The 17154-nt window shown below is 48.2% G+C and overlaps 1 protein-coding gene across 1 annotated transcript in view; it reads right to left on the reverse strand.

Moving 5' to 3' along the window:
- Positions 1-17154, reverse strand: part of FHDC1 (FH2 domain containing 1) — a 50138-nt gene that overhangs the window by 7502 nt on the left and 25482 nt on the right. The window contains exons 6-13 of the mRNA XM_010840800.1: positions 13626-13711; positions 13439-13539; positions 10314-10384; positions 10102-10209; positions 8290-8360; positions 6106-6223; positions 2480-2644; positions 3-151 (exon numbers count right to left, since the gene is read on the reverse strand). Coding sequence (XP_010839102.1) covers positions 3-151; positions 2480-2644; positions 6106-6223; positions 8290-8360; positions 10102-10209; positions 10314-10384; positions 13439-13539; positions 13626-13711 — 869 coding nt within the window. The remainder of the gene's footprint in view (positions 1-2; positions 152-2479; positions 2645-6105; positions 6224-8289; positions 8361-10101; positions 10210-10313; positions 10385-13438; positions 13540-13625; positions 13712-17154) is intronic.

The following is a 17154-nucleotide window of genomic DNA, read 5'->3' on the forward strand; positions in this document are numbered from 1 at the left end:
CCGCACCCCTCTTGGTCAGCAGCTCCACGTCGTTCTCACTGCTGCTCCGGCCGAATCCAAACTCCCCCGCTGTCCAGGATCGCCGCTTCTGCTCCAGCTCCTTGAGCCGCTGCCGCTGCCTCAGCTCCTGCACCTGGCGGTCGTGGTTGTCCTGAAGGTGGGGTAGAGAGGCGGGAAGATGGATGAGCCACGGGGACCCTAGTGCAGTTCCAGAGCTAGCTATCCGAACACCCCACTGAGAGACACTGGCTGGAGGAGAGCCCTGAGTCACGGGCTTCGCTCACTGAGGGAGACGGCCTGTGTTTGCACATGCATGTACCAGGATGGAGGCCTCCATTCTCCTCAAGCTGCGTGGGCATGACGGGGACACACTAGGCCTGACCCCAACCATCTGCCTAAGGTGGTCATCAGATCCCAGGGCCCAACTTGCAGTCGAGGCACTGTGCCCTCAGTGTGGGGCTGTGACTGCACACGTCTCTGTGACCTCAACTCCCAGGAAATGCAACTTGGTTTCCAAGTACGGCGAGACAGAAGGGACTTCCGGGAGTGCTATTTAGGCACACAGAGAAAAATACTGTGGGTATTAAAAGGAGTCTGAATCAATGTTGCCAACATACATAGATATACACATATGTCTACACACACACTCATGTGTACACGTTCTACTTCGTGGTTTGGATGCATAAATGCAGACTCAGGATATTAAGAGATGCCTGTGTTCTCTGAATGCTCCCTGGTAAACACCAGAAATGTCAAAGAGGCTCTGGCCCTTGTGCCCGACACACTTCTCACAATCAGAGACGAGGATCTGCTTTATCAACCTTTCTGCCTTTCACCTTGCTCCAAGGAGCCAGCCCTCACCCAACAAAACCAAACAGAACACGTGCACACACCAAAGTTACTACCTGCACCTTCATTATACTTGCGCCACATAAATGTGCTGCTGCTGCTAAGTTGCTTCAGTCGTGTCCGACTCTGTGCAACCCCATAGACGGCAGCCCACCAGGCTCCCCTGTCCCTGGGATTCTCCAGGCAAGAACACTGGAGTGGGTTGCCATTTCCTTCTCCAATGGATGAAAGTGAAAAGTGAAAGTGAAGTTGCTCAGTCATGTCTGACTCTTAGCAACGCCATGGACTGCAGCCCACCAGGCTCCTCCATCCATGGGGTTTTCCAGGCGAGAGTACTGGAGTGGGGTGCCATCGCCTTCTCCAGGGGCGGTGGCTAGATGGGAGGAACTTGGGATACCCACATAAATGTGAGGGGCCCACAACCCAAATCTGTTATCAGTGCTTTTTACTTGAAAATCAATTTCTGCAAACAGTGGACTTTCCCTTCCAAGTGATGTACTTTCCCTTCCAAGTTTCTGTGAGCCTCTGGCTCCAACCACTGGGGACTCTGGGCCCCTCCTGCAGCCTCAGCCTCCCCAAGGTCCCCGGGTCTTCTTTCCAGGCTGCCTGTGGAGGGCACAGGGCCAGCTCCTGGCTCTCAAGACAGCTGGGCTGAGAGCATCACAGAGGTGGCCTCACAAGCGTGGAGAATCCCGACTGGGAATGAGGGCCTCAGGGCCAGTTTGGCCAGTACCATCCCACCAGCACCTCCCCTGCTGACCTCACTGCTTGGACAGAGGAGAGGAAACGTGGCCACAGGCTCAGCCTCCTTTTCAGTGGACAGAGAAAGGCGGCTTGAGAACTCCAGTCACTCTGAGCTACTCATTTAGGGCTGCAGAGACACTGAGCAGCCCCTCAGAGAAATTCAGCCATGGGCAAATGTGCACTTAAAACTGAGGGAAAGAGGTGCACAGGAGTATTTGGTTCCTTATCAACACCTAAAATGATGGGCTGTTTTTCTGTTTTTAGTTGGCAGATGAAAGTTCTATGTGCAAAGTCAAGAAACCCAAAGAGTTTTCTGGATTCTGCATGAACTCAGAGATTACGACCTGGAGACTGACGGGCAAGAACGCGGCGGTTGTGTGCAGACAGCAGCCTGCCCCTTTAGTCTCTGGGCATTCTGAAGCCTGCTCTGGCCAAGGACAGCCCAGTTGCCCAGATGCTGACCCCTGGCAATGGCTACAGAGATCAAAAGAGGGGCAAAGGGGCCTTCCGATCACCCCACTGCAACAAAGGACCCCCTGAAGGAGGAAAGTGTCTCCTGGGAAGAGAGAAGGATCTTCAAAGAGATGCTTTAATAGCGTGACTGCCATCCTAAACAAACCTGATGAACAAAATGCTTTTAGAGCATCAGTGCAAGCACTGGAATGAGAAGCACACGTTAGACTTGGCAACAGGGGAGGGCTCAGGGCTGAGAGGGCAGAGCCTCCCCGGAATCCTGAGGGACAGCCAGGCAGCGCCACAGGGGCCAGACTTCCCGATGCTGTGAAGCCACTGAGGCACCTTTCCGCCACAGGCAGGGGCCAGGCTGGGAAGAGGAGAGGCAGAAATCCAGACAGCTCAGAAAACACGGAGATGCCACGAGCTGTACCTTCACCGCTTTGTTGAATCTGATGCAGAAGTCTCTGAATATCTGCAGGCACTCATCCAGCTTCACGGTGTCCTTGTCTTCACAGAAGAAGTCGATGAGGGTGTGGGCCTCGTCCTGGAGCTCGCGCTTCCATTGCTCCAGCTCCGCCAGCTTTTCCAGGGCAAACTGCGGGGGAGGGACAGACAGCAGCCGTGGACGTGAGCGCTCGACGGCTGCCAGGGGTCCGGGGCTCAGTCTCAGATCTCACGGCAGGACCCCCAGAGCCGACAAGGGAGTAAGTCACCCCAAACAAAACTCTGGGGAGCAAGGTGGACCCCTGTGTCAGGGGAGCCAGAGGAGGCTGAGGAGCTTTAACCTGGAGGTTGTCGCCAACCCAATGTCCCCCTGTAATGTCACTGGACATGTGGCACCGGCATAGTCGGTGTCATTAAGGGAAACCCCGTCTGCCTCTGTTCTTCCTGCCCTCACGACTGAGTCACACACTGGTCATGGATCCGCGTCAGGGTCCCAGAGGTCTCTTGTGTTGACCAGTTGTCTTATTCACAGTTGGGAAGGGTTTAAACTTAATCCCAAATGAGCACTGTTAGGTTTACATGGAAGCCTCACGTGCTTTCTTTCTTTACTGGGAAACAAGGATTTTATGAAGAAGGCGTGCATGGGGTATATTCCTTTATGAAATCACACTTTAATTGGGTTGGCCAAAAAGTTTGTTCAGGTTTTTTCTATAAGTTTTTCCCCCTGAACAAACTTTTTGGCCAAACTGATATTTGAGACACTTCTTCCTGTGTAGGGGGCCAGGCCTGGGCAACGCTGACGCTGTGGGCTGCCCCCTGGCCACAGGGCTCGCGTCCAGAACACAAAAGAGAATCTCAAGAGAAAGAGAAAGTTTAAGAAGACGCGCTCCTTCCTATCCATTCCACGCACCACCCCCTTTCAAAGCCCTTTTCTCATACAAAATGCCTTCGAGAGGCAGTAGGAAACCAAAACTATTTAGGAAACCAAACGCCAGGGAAAGGAACCATCTGAGTCAGTAGCCTGAGGCAGTGTGTGCGTTCGCTGTGTTTTTCTTCGTGGAGGGAAGGGTATTAATGGAAGGATAAATCTCTGCCTGTCCTTCTTGCACAGGGGGAAAGATGGATCCTAGCCAAGAACAGCTCAACTGCAGAAAAATAGGACTTTGACAGGAACCTTCATGGGCACTGACTCTACCTGGAATATCTCATCGTCAGATCCCGTGGGGACAGCAGAGCACCTGGACGCTTGCAAGCCCCCTGGGACTTGGAGAGTGACACATTCTGAACAGAGCCTGAAAAGCCACCATGCTTGGAGTCACTGGCCTAGAGCTAGTTTCTGAACTCTTCCCTCATGGTTGGTGCCACAGATGAAAAAGTTCAAAGCAACGCTGGCAAAGCGTGAATGACAGATTGGTAGTGGTGGCAGCCAATTCAAGTTTTCAACTCAAACTTGTCTGCTATGGAGTATCAAGTCCACCCCAGTACACTTGATACTTCTCACCCAAAGGGTCAAAATGTGAAACAGATCTGCAAATAGTAGATCATTTTTCTACTCAGAAACCTTCACTGGGGCTTCCCTGGTGGCTCAGTAGTAAAGAGTCTGCCTGCCAATGCAGGAGACACGGGTTAAATCCCTGATTCAGGAAGATCCCATATGCCATGGAGCAACCAAGCCTGTCCGCCACAACTGTCCAGCCTGAGCTCCAGAGCCTGGGAGCCGTAAGTACTGCAGCCTGCCCACCCTAGAGCTGTGCTCTGCAACAAGAGAAGCCGCTGCTGTGAAAAGCCCACACACCACAACTGGAGAAAAAGCCAGAGCAGCAATGAAGACTCAGCACAGCCAAAATAATAAATACATAAATAATTTTTTTTAAAACCCTTCAATTGTCCCCACCTGGCTTAGAGAGCAAAGTTTTCAGACTGGCATTCAGGGCCTTCTATGGCCTGACCCTAACCTACATTAAAAATTGTATTTCCCCTATTTAAAAAGAAAGTAGACTTGAGAAAAATAAGTAGCTGTATGGAATATTTCACTTACACAGATAAAAATGAGTACCAGGAAGATGAGTTTAGAGTGAAAACAAGGCTGCCTCTCAGCAGCCGTCTGGGTGTGCGACTTTGCATTGTAAGCTTTCCTGTACTGCCATTTAACAGGAGAAATTAACATCTCATATAAGAACTGAGAAACAGGCCTCCAGAATGCGCCTCTGAATGTGTGACAGGCCTTCTCCTCACATTCCTGGGTTGCTCCATTTGTCTGAACAGGCTTATTTATTGCTGAGTGCTTTCCTAGCTCCTGTTCATGTGATTCTGTGGTGATGTCTACTTAGTTGTCTCAGAGAAGAAAATTTGTGCACTTTTCAGGGAAAATTAAAGTTCAGTGATGGTTGAAAGAAAATACAGAATATGTGTTTAATAATAAAAATGAACTCCCAGCAGAGCCAAACAAAATCAGGTGTTCCCTGATGGGAGCTGCAGCTCACAGCATCTGATGTGGCTTCATTGCAAGGAAACCAGGGGAGGCTGAGGCTGACCTTGGTCTGATATTCAAGCACACAGTCCCTTTCCCATCTCCCAGGGCAGCCCTGCCTCACATATCCCGGCTCACAAGCCTCAAAGCCTTGACGCCGAGGTTTCAGACCTGTTTGGCGAAGGCAAATTGAGTAGCACACCATTTCCTGAAGACTGAAAGCATGAAGAGGTGCCACTTCTTTTTTTTTTTTTAAATAAGGAAGATAAAAGAAGTATGTCAGACTATGTGATTAGTGAGTCATGATGAGCTGTCACAAACAGGTCCACTCTGCTGGGTTCTGTTGACGTTACTCAGGGCAGCTCCCACCACACCCTGTGGGCCGGTGGATCTGGGGTGGTAGGAGGCTCTGGCTCCAGTGTGCTCTCCTGCCTCCCTATAAAACATGCCAAAACGGAGCTTGTTTCTTCCACAGAAACAACTGAAGGAACAACAGCCCAAGTGCTCAGGTGTCTTTAACGAGAACCTCATTCTGGCATCCAGAAGTTTAACTGGAAGGCAGGAACTCCAGAACTGAGCTTTCGAACCAAAACCCGAGTCACCAGGCAGCAGCTGCCAAGCGTAAGCATAAGTGATCCCAGTCCATGTGGGAGTGGGTGCTGTCCTGCAGACGGAGCAGAAATAAACAGAGACCCCATCGCTAACCAAGGGCTCAGGGTCAGACATACTGCATATCCTCTGCCAAAAAACCAATCCAGCAAAGAATGCATGCTCAGCTGCTCAGTAGTGTCCAACTCTTTGTGACTCCATGGACTGTAGCCCGCCAGGCTCTTCTGTCTATGGAATTTTCCAGACAAGAATACTGGAGTGGGTTGCCATTTCCTTCTCCAGGGGATCTTCCTGACCCAGGGATCGAACCTGGGTCTCCTGTGTCTCCTGTATTGCAGGCGGATGCTTTACTGCTGAGCTACCGGGGACGCCCCCATAAATACTGGGCACTAAAGTATCAAGTTCCTTTGACTGGCTTAGTGGGGAAAACATGAATGGGAACCTGCTGCTTCCACAAATACAGCCCTGCAAACATAAGTGGCCTCACAGGGCCACTGAGGAGGAGATCAGAGGGACTGACTCAAATCACTCACTTGAAGGAAATCTTCCATCTGCTGACACAGCTCTCGATCCCGCTGGATGTTCTCCTTGAGAGACTTCGTCCTGACAAAGAGCGAATGCAGCTCTGCCTCCGTGTTATCCAAAGATAATCTGAAAGAAAAAAGGAGAGAGTGGGCAGCTGGCACTGGGGTTGAGGGGGCGGCCACCCCAGGGACATCAGACGAGACCCTGGAAATAGAGGGGAGGGCTGCTGCAATCACCTTTACCACCCTCTATATTTCTAGTCCCCTCCTGTGTTTTCTAAGAGGCAATTCCTTCCTAAAGACACATAGTGGTTCAAAGAGAGCGGGCTGTAATTTTGTTCTTGCTGGAGAGATAACCACTTGCGAAGCTTTTCATAAACTAAGTCTCAACAGCTTTATGCCATCAGCATTAGCGTCCAGCAGGACTCACATACTTATACTTTCCTCTGGCCACAAAAATGCAAATACAAAAGCCCTAACCCTAAAAGCAAGGTGGCAGCACATGCTGATAACCAGGACGTTACCGGGGATGCAGAGACACCGCACAGACTGCATGTTGCCTGCCGCAAGCAACCAGGGTCAGTCCTCTGGGGCTTGGAGAGAATGGGCACACAGCTAAGAGTTCTGCAGAGAAACGGTGGGATTGCTGGCAAGGCTTTTGTTATAAGTGTCACACTGAGATCAACAGAGCATGAATGATGTTCATGTCACCAGGTAAAGTGAACAGGTGAAACCTAAGTCCAGGAGGAATTCAGTTAGCACATTCATAGATCAAGATGCTTCCAAGCTTCCAGGTCAATTCTAACTTTTCTTTACACAGTAGTTTTCCACCTTCACTGGCACCGACCTATGTCCTATTCGTACTTCACTTTCCAGTTCAAATAAACCTTAGTAAGTTTTTCCTAAGACAACCTTAGTAAGTTTTTCCTAGCTAACCTTCCCCATCTAACTCTGATCAGAAGTGGGACCGTTATTTCTGTGTGTATCTCTTAGAAACATTTCTGTGTTGGAAGGAGGAAAAAAATATTTTCACGCAAATTTCTTTTAGTAATTCAAAAGTGAAAACAGTTTACATCTTAGCAGATGCCCATTCTGTGGGAGGAATACTCTGGTGATCTGTAAATATGAACTATATCAACTGTTCACGCTTAGGGCCGATGCTCTCACTTTGGGAAAGACGTCGTCCACGGTTCGATGTTCTCAGGCTGTAACCCTGAGATGCGGGCCAGTGGTAGGCGGGGCTTGAAAAGCTGCGGTTGGCGTGTTTATGCATCTGGTTCACAGCTGTCCCAGCTGGATAGAGTCCCTCAGATAACAAGCAGATGACAGGCACTGGGCTGATACGTGAGGTGACTGCTGCTGCCTGCTCACGGGACATGGCTGTGGCTATGGGTATCTTTACCCAGCTCTGTAATCGACAGTGCCACTTGGCAACCTGAGGTCAGCCATGGCGGCAGTATTTACACCACGGAAATCAGCAGTAGCTACAAATCAGGACCTTTTACCTTAAAAAGCTGGCTATGGGACATTACCACCATTTAACATTTACACGCATGGGTATGTATTATAAATTCAAAAGCACAGGGCTCAGAATGGATACACAGATTATAGCTACGTTAAAATACACATCTATGTGAGGCTCAGAAGCAAAGAACAGTGATGTAAGTAGAGCTTTATGTTTGTTAGATACTTTCTCTGTAAAGTTGAGTGACTAATTTAAAACACAATCCTTTCCCAGCCCTTGATATGGTTCCAACTTCTTTTAATGCAATAGAAAGTAAACGTACCATGTTAGATTCTAAAGGAATCAGTGAGGTAGGGCCCCGAGAGCTTGACTGATGTATACCAACTCCAAGTGCTGTGTTCTTTGAGCCCTGTCTTTTGGGTGTGGAGGTATTTGAAGTTCTTAATCCATATACATACATTTTTACACTGATGATATTCATTAGAATAAACTGCAATAGGGTTTTTTTTAGATTAAAAATAAAGATTAATTTTTGAAAACCCCCATAATTCCAAAGGTGCAAACACACCTCTGTAACCAAATGAAAGGAAGGTCTGAAGTTCAATTAGACAAAACTTTTGAAAGTTCAAACCTGAATCCAGAAGTTGTAAAATATCAGTTTTTATAATAAGGTGGTTAAGAAAAAAACAACCAACCACGTTTGTCTCACCATACTCTTTCTTGCTTACCTGGCAGCCTCCTGAACATGAAGCAATTTTTCAGAAAAATTTAGAAGCACAGCATCTTTCTTTTGGGCTTCCTGGAACAAAAACAGAATTTTCTCTTACTCTATGGGGACAAAACTGGAATTTTATCTACTACATGGAGAAATTTTTCTCAGGGCTTAAAGGAACCCTAACATCACTGTCTCCCTTTAAGGCTTGATACAGTCAAAGTAATTCCCAGAGACACAAACTCAGTCTGACATTCTCAGTAAGACTGGGCAGAAATCTACTCTCAAGAAACATTTAACTTCCCGGAGCAACTGATCCTGACATGAAACACAACACATGTGTGTGAAAACTCAGTGGAAGGAGGAGGCGGCTTCGCAGGGCCCACCGCTCCTAAAAGAATCTGATCTATCCTGCTGAAAACCACCACACCTCTAAGGACGCCTCCGTGTGACCCAGCCACCAGCAGCTGTTAGACCAGTCTGCAGACTGAGCCTCATCAGACAGCGCACAGGCCACGGAGGAGTCTGGACCCTTCCCCTGTTCAGAAGGTACAAGGAAGGCAAGTACGAAGGGGGAAATTTGCAACTCAGGCAACCTCCCCACAAGGGGCAGGGACCAAGCCATACAGAGCACCTGGATACGGGGATCTAACAGGGCTGAGGAACACATTTTCTGGTCTTAATGTCCTGAAAATGGACTCTTCAGTTAGTACCAAGTGCAACATGCCCTCTGTCTTCTGAAGAATATAGTAATAATAGGGTGTATTATTTATGGAGAGCTTACTGTATTCAGAACACTGAGTTAATAATCACACTCTGGAATTATCTTCCTCCGCCTTCTCAATTACCTAGTTTGGAGGTTATCACTCCCCGCCCCCCATTATTAGATGAAGAAATTGAGGAACTTAAGGCTTACATAACTTGTCTGAGGAAGTACAGCTAATAAAAGACAGGTCAAAAATCTCCCTTCTGTCCTGATCAGAAGCTCACACTTAAGCCTGAAACACAGCCTTCCTCCCAGGTAAAGCTATGTCTACATGACTGCTGTCAAAACAACAAAGAGATTCAGCAGGAGAAACAAGCCCTCACAATTCGTTATTTGAGATAATTTAACAACAAAGAGGGAACTGTCCTTGGCTGATCTTTGGCTTTGTAACTAGTTATCTGGGGGTCACACAGACCCAGTCCATGTGTCCAAGTGGTGGACAGGGTTCAGACCCCAAACTCTGTGTGGATGGCAAGGCTCCCTCACCCCCAGTTCACAAAGAAAACGAAGTGATCCATCCTCTCATTGCTCTGACCCCTCACTCTTTACACACAACTCCAGTCAACTCAACACTAGAAAGAAATGTTTCAACACCCAGGCCTCTGCTGTCTATCCCATGGCCATTACTCGGATTCTCAACGATCCCAAACGATGAACGCCAGCTTCCACCAAGAGGCACCCCCATTTCTCTTCTCTCTCCACTCCAACCCATTCCCCACACTGCCTCATTTTCCTAGAAAAAAAAACATCCCTGGTCATGCCGTGATGATGTGTACAAACCACTGCTGGCTCACCAGTGCTAATGCGTGAAATCCAAATTCCCCAGCTGTGGGTTTGAATCCTTCATCACCTGACTTCACCAACCTCTGAGCCCAGTCCTGACCCCCCACCTCCCTCCAGCCCTGTAACTCCAGGTGCAGCTCAACTCAGGCATCTGCACACAGAGCCTTCTGGGCATCCACCAGGCCCTTTTCTGATGGTTTGATGCCACCTCACCCCTCTGAAAAACTTCACTGCCTCCAGCGGGGGTGCACGAACACTCTGTCAACCATTTCCACATACCTGTGCAACAAAGTGCAGGAGATTCATCCCAGGTTTGTTTGCTTTTGTGTCTGCCAATTTGAGCAAAGAAGACAGTTTAAATCCTACTGCATTGCCAGCATACCCTCCCTAAAGAAGACAAATCAAAAGAAAAAAAAATATATACACACTTTTAGACAGACAAATAAAGTTGGAAATGCAACATTAAAAAAATTTTTTTGAACTTTACTTACTGCATTCATGATATTCCCTGCTTGTAGCACCAAGTGTAATATGGAATGTAATTCCTCACATGACATCAGCTCTGTCAGAAAGAACACACCACGGTACCTTAGAGAAGCCTGCAGCTCAAACTCACGTCAGACAGCTACCACACCCAAGTTTAAGTGTATCTGAAGCAAACTCTGACCTTAAACTGTACAAAAGACTGAAACTAACAAAGCAGCGCATTGCCTGGTATATCTAATGTGCCACCAGCTACTGGCGGTGCCCATCCCAGTGTTAAACTGGGAATCAAATATGTATGACACTTCAGTTCAGTTGCTCAGTCATGTCCGACTCTTTGCGACCCCATGAATCGCAGCATGCCAGGCCTCTCTGTCCATCACCAACTCCCGGAGTTCACTCAGACTCACGTCCATTGAGTCATCCAGCCTTCTCATCCTCTGTCATCCCCTTCTCCTCCCGCCCCTAATCCCTCCCAGCATCAGAGTCTTTTCCAATGAGTCAACTCTTCACATGAGGTAGCCAAAGTACTGGAGTTTCAGCTTTAGCATCATTCCTTCCAAAGAAATCCCAGGGCTGATCTCCTTCAGAATGGACTGGTTGGATCTCCTTGCAGTCCAAGGGACTCTCAAGAGTCTTCTCCAACACCACAGTTCAAAAGCATCAATTCTTCGGTGCTCAGCCTTCTTCACAGTCCAACTCTCACATCCATACATGACCACAGGAAAAACCATAGCCTTGACTAGATGGACCTTTGTTGGCAAAGTAATGTCTCTGCTTTTGAATATGCTATCTAGGTTGGTCATAACTTTCCTTCCAAGGAGTAAGCATCTTTTAATTTCATGGCTGCAGTCACCATCTGCAGTGATTTTGGAGCCCCCAAAAATAGTCTGACACTATTTCCACTGTTTCCCCATCTATTTCCCATGAAGTGATGGGACTGGATGCCATGATCTTTGTTTTCTGAATGTTGAGCTTTAAGCCAACTTTTTCACTCTCCACTTTCACTTTCATCAAGAGGATTTTTAGTTCCTCTTCACTTTCTGCCGTAAGGGTGTGTCCCATATACTTCAATGACGAAAATTTTCAAGAAGTGGAAAATACAAAAATCTTAGGAAAAGCAGCATACTGTGCTATAGGAATAATCTACTCAACAGTTATTTATTTTTTCCTTTATATTCTTTGAGATTGTGTTTATGGACTATGAAAATGGATAGTAAGCAGCATTTTGCTTAGCTGATGAGCTGTGAGGAGATACAAAATAAACAGGCTGGCATGATATGTAAATAACTTGCAAAGCTCCAACTCTTACAGGCAGGTACCCAGAGAATCTTTCCATTTTATTCAAAACTAAACATTTTATTTGGATTGGCTTAAGGTTTCAAAAGGAACTCAATCATTGTCATACTGGTAAGCTAGTTCTTTAAACATCAATCTTTTGTATTATCCACCAAGACAAACAATATTAAAATTTGTTAATGTATTTAAAAAGATAAAGAGATAATTTAATTACTAAAATTACAGTACATATAGGTAATAAAATGTCACCTATGATATTGGTAACATTCTCCATTATGTCTGGTATCACTTTCAACAAGTTACACTTGGATCACTGCCTATACTGTGTTATCTAAGAAGGCCAGGTTTTAAAGGGTAACCAGATAAAAAACATTTCCACGGTGCCCACAAATTTGCATCGCTTAATATGAAAACACATTCTTCCATCTCTATTTGAACAGAGGAAACAATCCTTTCAAAGCTGCTGCTTTAGCCTTAGTACAGGAAGAAATTTTAAAAGGGCTCCCTATTGAAAGAAGAAAATGCCCTTAATTTTTAGTCTCTTCTCTAAATGAAGAAAATATAATGAGCTGAAGAAACTTCGACTTAATGTCAACACAAGCCAGAGTCACTAAGCAGGGAAAACAAATAGGAATAAGCAGTGTACCACAGTAACTAGAGATCCAGAAGGGGACCAGGAGGAAATGAGGTCAGGGACCCCAGGTGACAAAGGAAAACAGGAGTCCAGGGAGCGCCAGAGACGCTGCCTCAGAGATGCAAGGAGGCTGCTATGGCCAGCGCTCTCACTGGCCTGCGTGCAGGAAAGCAAGCTCCCAACTCTGCGGAGTGAGACATCAGAGCGGCCCGAGGAGGCTCTCCACGGCGGCCAGCGAAAGTCAGCACGCTGTTCAAAGGACCGGAAATGGCCGGCTCGCTCCTCTCAGACGTGAGCGTCTGGGGGGCACCTGGGGGTGCGGGGGACGCCGCTGGGGAGGGGTCAGGAGGGAAGGAGGCCAGCTTCCCGGAGAGCAGGGCGCAGGGTCAGAGCCACCAACAGAGGCCAGAGCGTGGGGGGCACGAGCGGGCGGGGCCCAGGCTGTGAGCACGTGCCACCATACACACATATGACACACACAATGCATGCACAGTATACACAGGATACACACACACCACACAGAGAACACGCAGCACACACATACTCTACACACACACCACACACACTAAACACACCACACACAACATACAGCACACACACCACCCACACGCCACCCACGAAACATACCACACACACACACACACACACGTTCAGAAAGCTAATCTAGGTGGGGAACAAGAGCGCGCTGCAAGGAACGGGCTTACTCCTAAACTTGAAAGACAGGCTTCCCTGGTGGCTCAGATGGTAAAGAATTTGCCTGCAGTGCAGGAGACCTGGGTTCAATCCCTGGGCCCAGAAGATCCCCTGGAGAAGGGAATGGCCACCCACTCCAATATTTTTGCCTGGAGAATCCCATGGACAGAGGAGCCTGGTGGACTACAGTCCATGGAGTCGCAAAAGAGGCGGAGACGACAGAGCAACTAATACGTTCCCTTTCTGAGATGAAATAACTTTCTTTTATTGGAGGATAATATGCTAATTAATTGATTGACCAGTCAATTAATTAAATTAATTAACGGGGGGAGTAAATGGAGCTAAACCTTAAATACCATCCTTGGTAACACGTCATTTCCCTTTTGAAAGTGTATCAGAAATGGAACTTCCCATATCTACAACTTTTCATCTGAACAGTTTTTAAAAAATAGGCTGCTACCAAAATTAATAAAAACAAATTACACAAAGCATCATGTATTTACTCACCTTTTGTAGCCTTCCTTAGAATCGTCATATCTGTGTATAGAGAAGAACAAGAAGGCAAAAATTCCTTCTTTAGCACCATGGCTTCAATCCGCAGGGAATAGCTGAAAAACAAAAAGCAGAGCTGTAGCGTGTGAGGCTGTTGACCTAGAACCGTGCGCTGCCAAGAGCAGAGATGGGTGGTCCTTACTTTGGCACCTGGATTAAGCAGTGCAGGAAGGAGTCTGCCAGGGACAGCTTGGCCACGTCTCCACTGAACGTCTTTAGTTTCTTTATCTGAAAGACAAATGGAAAAGGGGGGGGTCAAGGAAAAAGGACCAATGATTGAAATACAGCATTATTTTAAATCCCACCTTAGAATTCCTTCCAGAAAATAAGGATTTCAGAGCTAAATTCAAATTAATAAACATGTAGACCTAAGGAAAGACAAAAGAAAGTCATTGACTAGTTTGTTGTTTCAAAGAAACCCAAACAAGCAAGTTAGGGAGAGGAGAGCTGTGTCACTCATGTGGGTATAGACAGCCCCACACACGCTGCAGAGCTGAAGCCACTGGAGTGAGTCCTCGGGGGGCTACTAAGGGAGCCAGGAAGAGGGTCAGGCCCAGGATGAAACCACTGGAGTGAGTCCTCGGGGGGCTACTAAGGGAGCCAGGAAGAGGGTCAGGCCCAGGATGAAACCACTGGAGTGAGTCCTCGGGGGGCTACTAAGGGAGCCAGGAAGAGGGTCAGGCCCAGGATGAAACCACTGGAGTGAGTCCTCGGGGGGCTACTAAGGGAGCCAGGAAGAGGGTCAGGCCCAGGATGAAACCACTGGAGTGAGTCCTCGGGGGGCTACTAAGGGAGCCAGGAAGAGGGTCAGGCCCAGGATGAAACCACTGGAGTGAGTCCTCGGGGGGCTACTAAGGGAGCCAGGAAGAGGGTCAGGCCCAGGATGAAACCACTGGAGTGAGTCCTCGGGGGGCTACTAAGGGAGCCAGGAAGAGGGTCAGGCCCAGGATGAAACCACTGGAGTGAGTCCTCGGGGGGCTACTAAGGGAGCCAGGAAGAGGGTCAGGCCCAGGATGAAAATGTTCAGTAAATCATAAGCTGGAGGGGAGACCCTTGTCTGGAAAAAGAAAGAAGAGACTCCATATATATAGTCACTCTGCTAAGTCATGTCAGTCATGTCTGACTCTGTGCGACCCCGTAGACGGCAGCCCACCAGGCTCCACTGTCCCTGGGATTCTCCAGGCAAGAACACTGGAGTGGGCTGCCATTTCCTTCTCTAGTGCATGAAAGTGAAAAGTGAAAGTGAAGTCGCTCAGTTGTGTACGACTCTTCGTGACCCCATGGACTGCAGCCTACCAGGCTCCTCCATGTCCATAATAATAACCTAATTTTTAAACCTCTTGAAAAACAGGAATTAACCGTTCAAAAACAGGGAGGAGGGAGTATTTGTGAAGATCCCCAAACTGAAACATCTGCATCAATTTTTTCTGAAATACAAAAATGTAACAGTGCAAATGCACACCCCAGACTCCCCAGTATTAAGTCTGGGCCTTAAGACTACATTTTCTTTCTGATGGGCAAAAAAACAGCCATTTATAGAATTGCATTATTTCCCCTACCTTTAGGGCCTCAAAGTGAATTTTACATTTTCAGCCTTACTAAGTTTAAGGAGAGATGGAACTTCTGCATTACTTAAACCCAAACTAGTGCCTAGTTTCTGAACTGAAAAAGCCACAGGATGAATTCTGATCCCTCCTGAAGTAGAGTCTAACGATTTACCATATATGGGCAGGGGCAGAGTGGGGCTGTCTGTGTCTTTTATAAGACCACATATGTAGCATGGGCAAGACTTCTGAGAATCACAGCACGGCTTCCTGTCTGAAGCACAAGAACAGGTCATGCTAAGTACACTTGGTAGATATTTCTATTAAACATGTGCTGAACTGTAAATGAACAATGATTAATTGCCTTCTCTTATATAATGAGTGAAAAATGTTTATGGAGTTTAAGAAAATAGTGATACTAAAGATAGTATTTGATTTAAACGCCATGTATACAGTTCTTAATTCCATTTCAAAATGAGATTTATGTTCATTAAGAGGGATTACTGTGCCTTCATAGTGAGGGAGGTAAAAAAGAGAGGTGGACAAACCCTGTAATTATTGTGTATTCTCATCACCATCAAAAAGCATTTATCAAACATTGTTAGGCATCATTTTCTTGGCTGAGCCGAGGGACTCTCATTATGACCCGGCTGTGCCTGGTTTCTGCCCTAACAACAAACAGCCTGCTCCTTAAGACTCATGCATTCCACAGAGCAGGCCTCCTTCATCCCGGCTAAGTCCACTCACATGGCCGTGAAACGGCAGGGTTTCCCACCAAATAGCAGACCCACCCAACAGAAGACCCCAGGGCTTCCTCCTCTCCCAGGAGCAGAGTGAACAAACAAGGTAAGAATGAGGTGATAAAAACATCAGGAGGGGCAAGGCAGCTTGCTGCTACAGACAGCAGCACCACCTCCAGCCCCAAGTCCCTGATGCTGAGCTGGCGGAAGGGCACCAGCACCCACAGAGGGCACGGCTCCGGCACGGCTCCTGCACGGCCCACGGTTCCTTGTCCAGCCCCATCTCGGGGCCCAGGCAGGGAACATGCTTTCATTCTGGGTCTACCATCTCCCTCTTCCCTGGGAGCTCAGTTGGTAAAGAATCCACCTGCAGTGCAGGAGACCCAGGTTCGACCCCTGGGTCAGGAAGATCCCCTGGAGAAGGGAATGGCAACCCACTACAGTCTTGCCTGGGAAATGCCATGGACAGAGGAGCCTGGCGGGGTCGCCAGGAAATGGACATGACTTAGCAATTAAACCACCACCATCTCCCTCTCAGTTCAGTCAGTTCAGTTCAGTAGCTCAGTCATATCCGACTCTTTGCCACCCTATGAATCGCAGCACGCCAGGCCTCCCTGTCCATCACCAACTCCCGGAGTTCACTCAGACTCACGTCCATCGAGCCACTTATGCCATCCCGCCATCTCATTCTCTGTCGTCCCCTTCTCCTCCTGCCCCCAATCCCTCCCAGCATCAGAGTCTTTTCCAATGAGTCAACTCTTCGCATGAGGTGGCCAAAGTACACCATCTCCCTGTACAAGTTTTAAACAGGAGTTTGAGGCAAGACGAACAAAATGTGCCAGATAAAAAGCTTTGTGGTGAAGGGCAGGAAACACATGAACCCGGGTGAGCTGGCGGCCACGCCGGTCCCCTTCACCAGCTCAGCTGCTGCTGATGGTGTCACCACGCTGACACTCACACTGGTGCCTCGGTTCCCTGTGACAGCGGAGGTGACGCAGGCCTGGGGGCTGGCCTGGAGCAGGCAGGGGGTGGGAAACCCTTGTCCTTCCTTCCACAGAGGGAGGTGGTGAGGGTGGCCCAGGGGTCAGATGAGTCAGGCCAAGCCCCCCGCCCTCCATGGCCCGTCAATTCTATGGCACGGGACAGGGTCTCGTCTGTTACCCGAGGAAGAGCTTACAATGTCACCATGCGGATCGGATGAAAAAAACACACCCAGCCCCCACGGGGATGATTTACCGACTCTCTGTGCCAGAGCTGGGCTCCCTGTGGCCCTGGCTTGTGCCAGGAACTCAGGGCACGCAGTCAGTGCACGGCCCCTCCCTGTGCTAAAAACGAGCACGGGATGTACCCCGGGCTGAGCAAGGCGCAGTTGTGCACCTGCTGATGC

The sequence above is a fragment of the Bison bison genome, unplaced genomic scaffold (genome assembly GCF_000754665.1).
Source record: "Bison bison bison isolate TAMUID 2011002044 unplaced genomic scaffold, Bison_UMD1.0 scf7180017864146, whole genome shotgun sequence".
Classification (NCBI taxonomy): domain Eukaryota; kingdom Metazoa; phylum Chordata; class Mammalia; order Artiodactyla; family Bovidae; genus Bison; species Bison bison.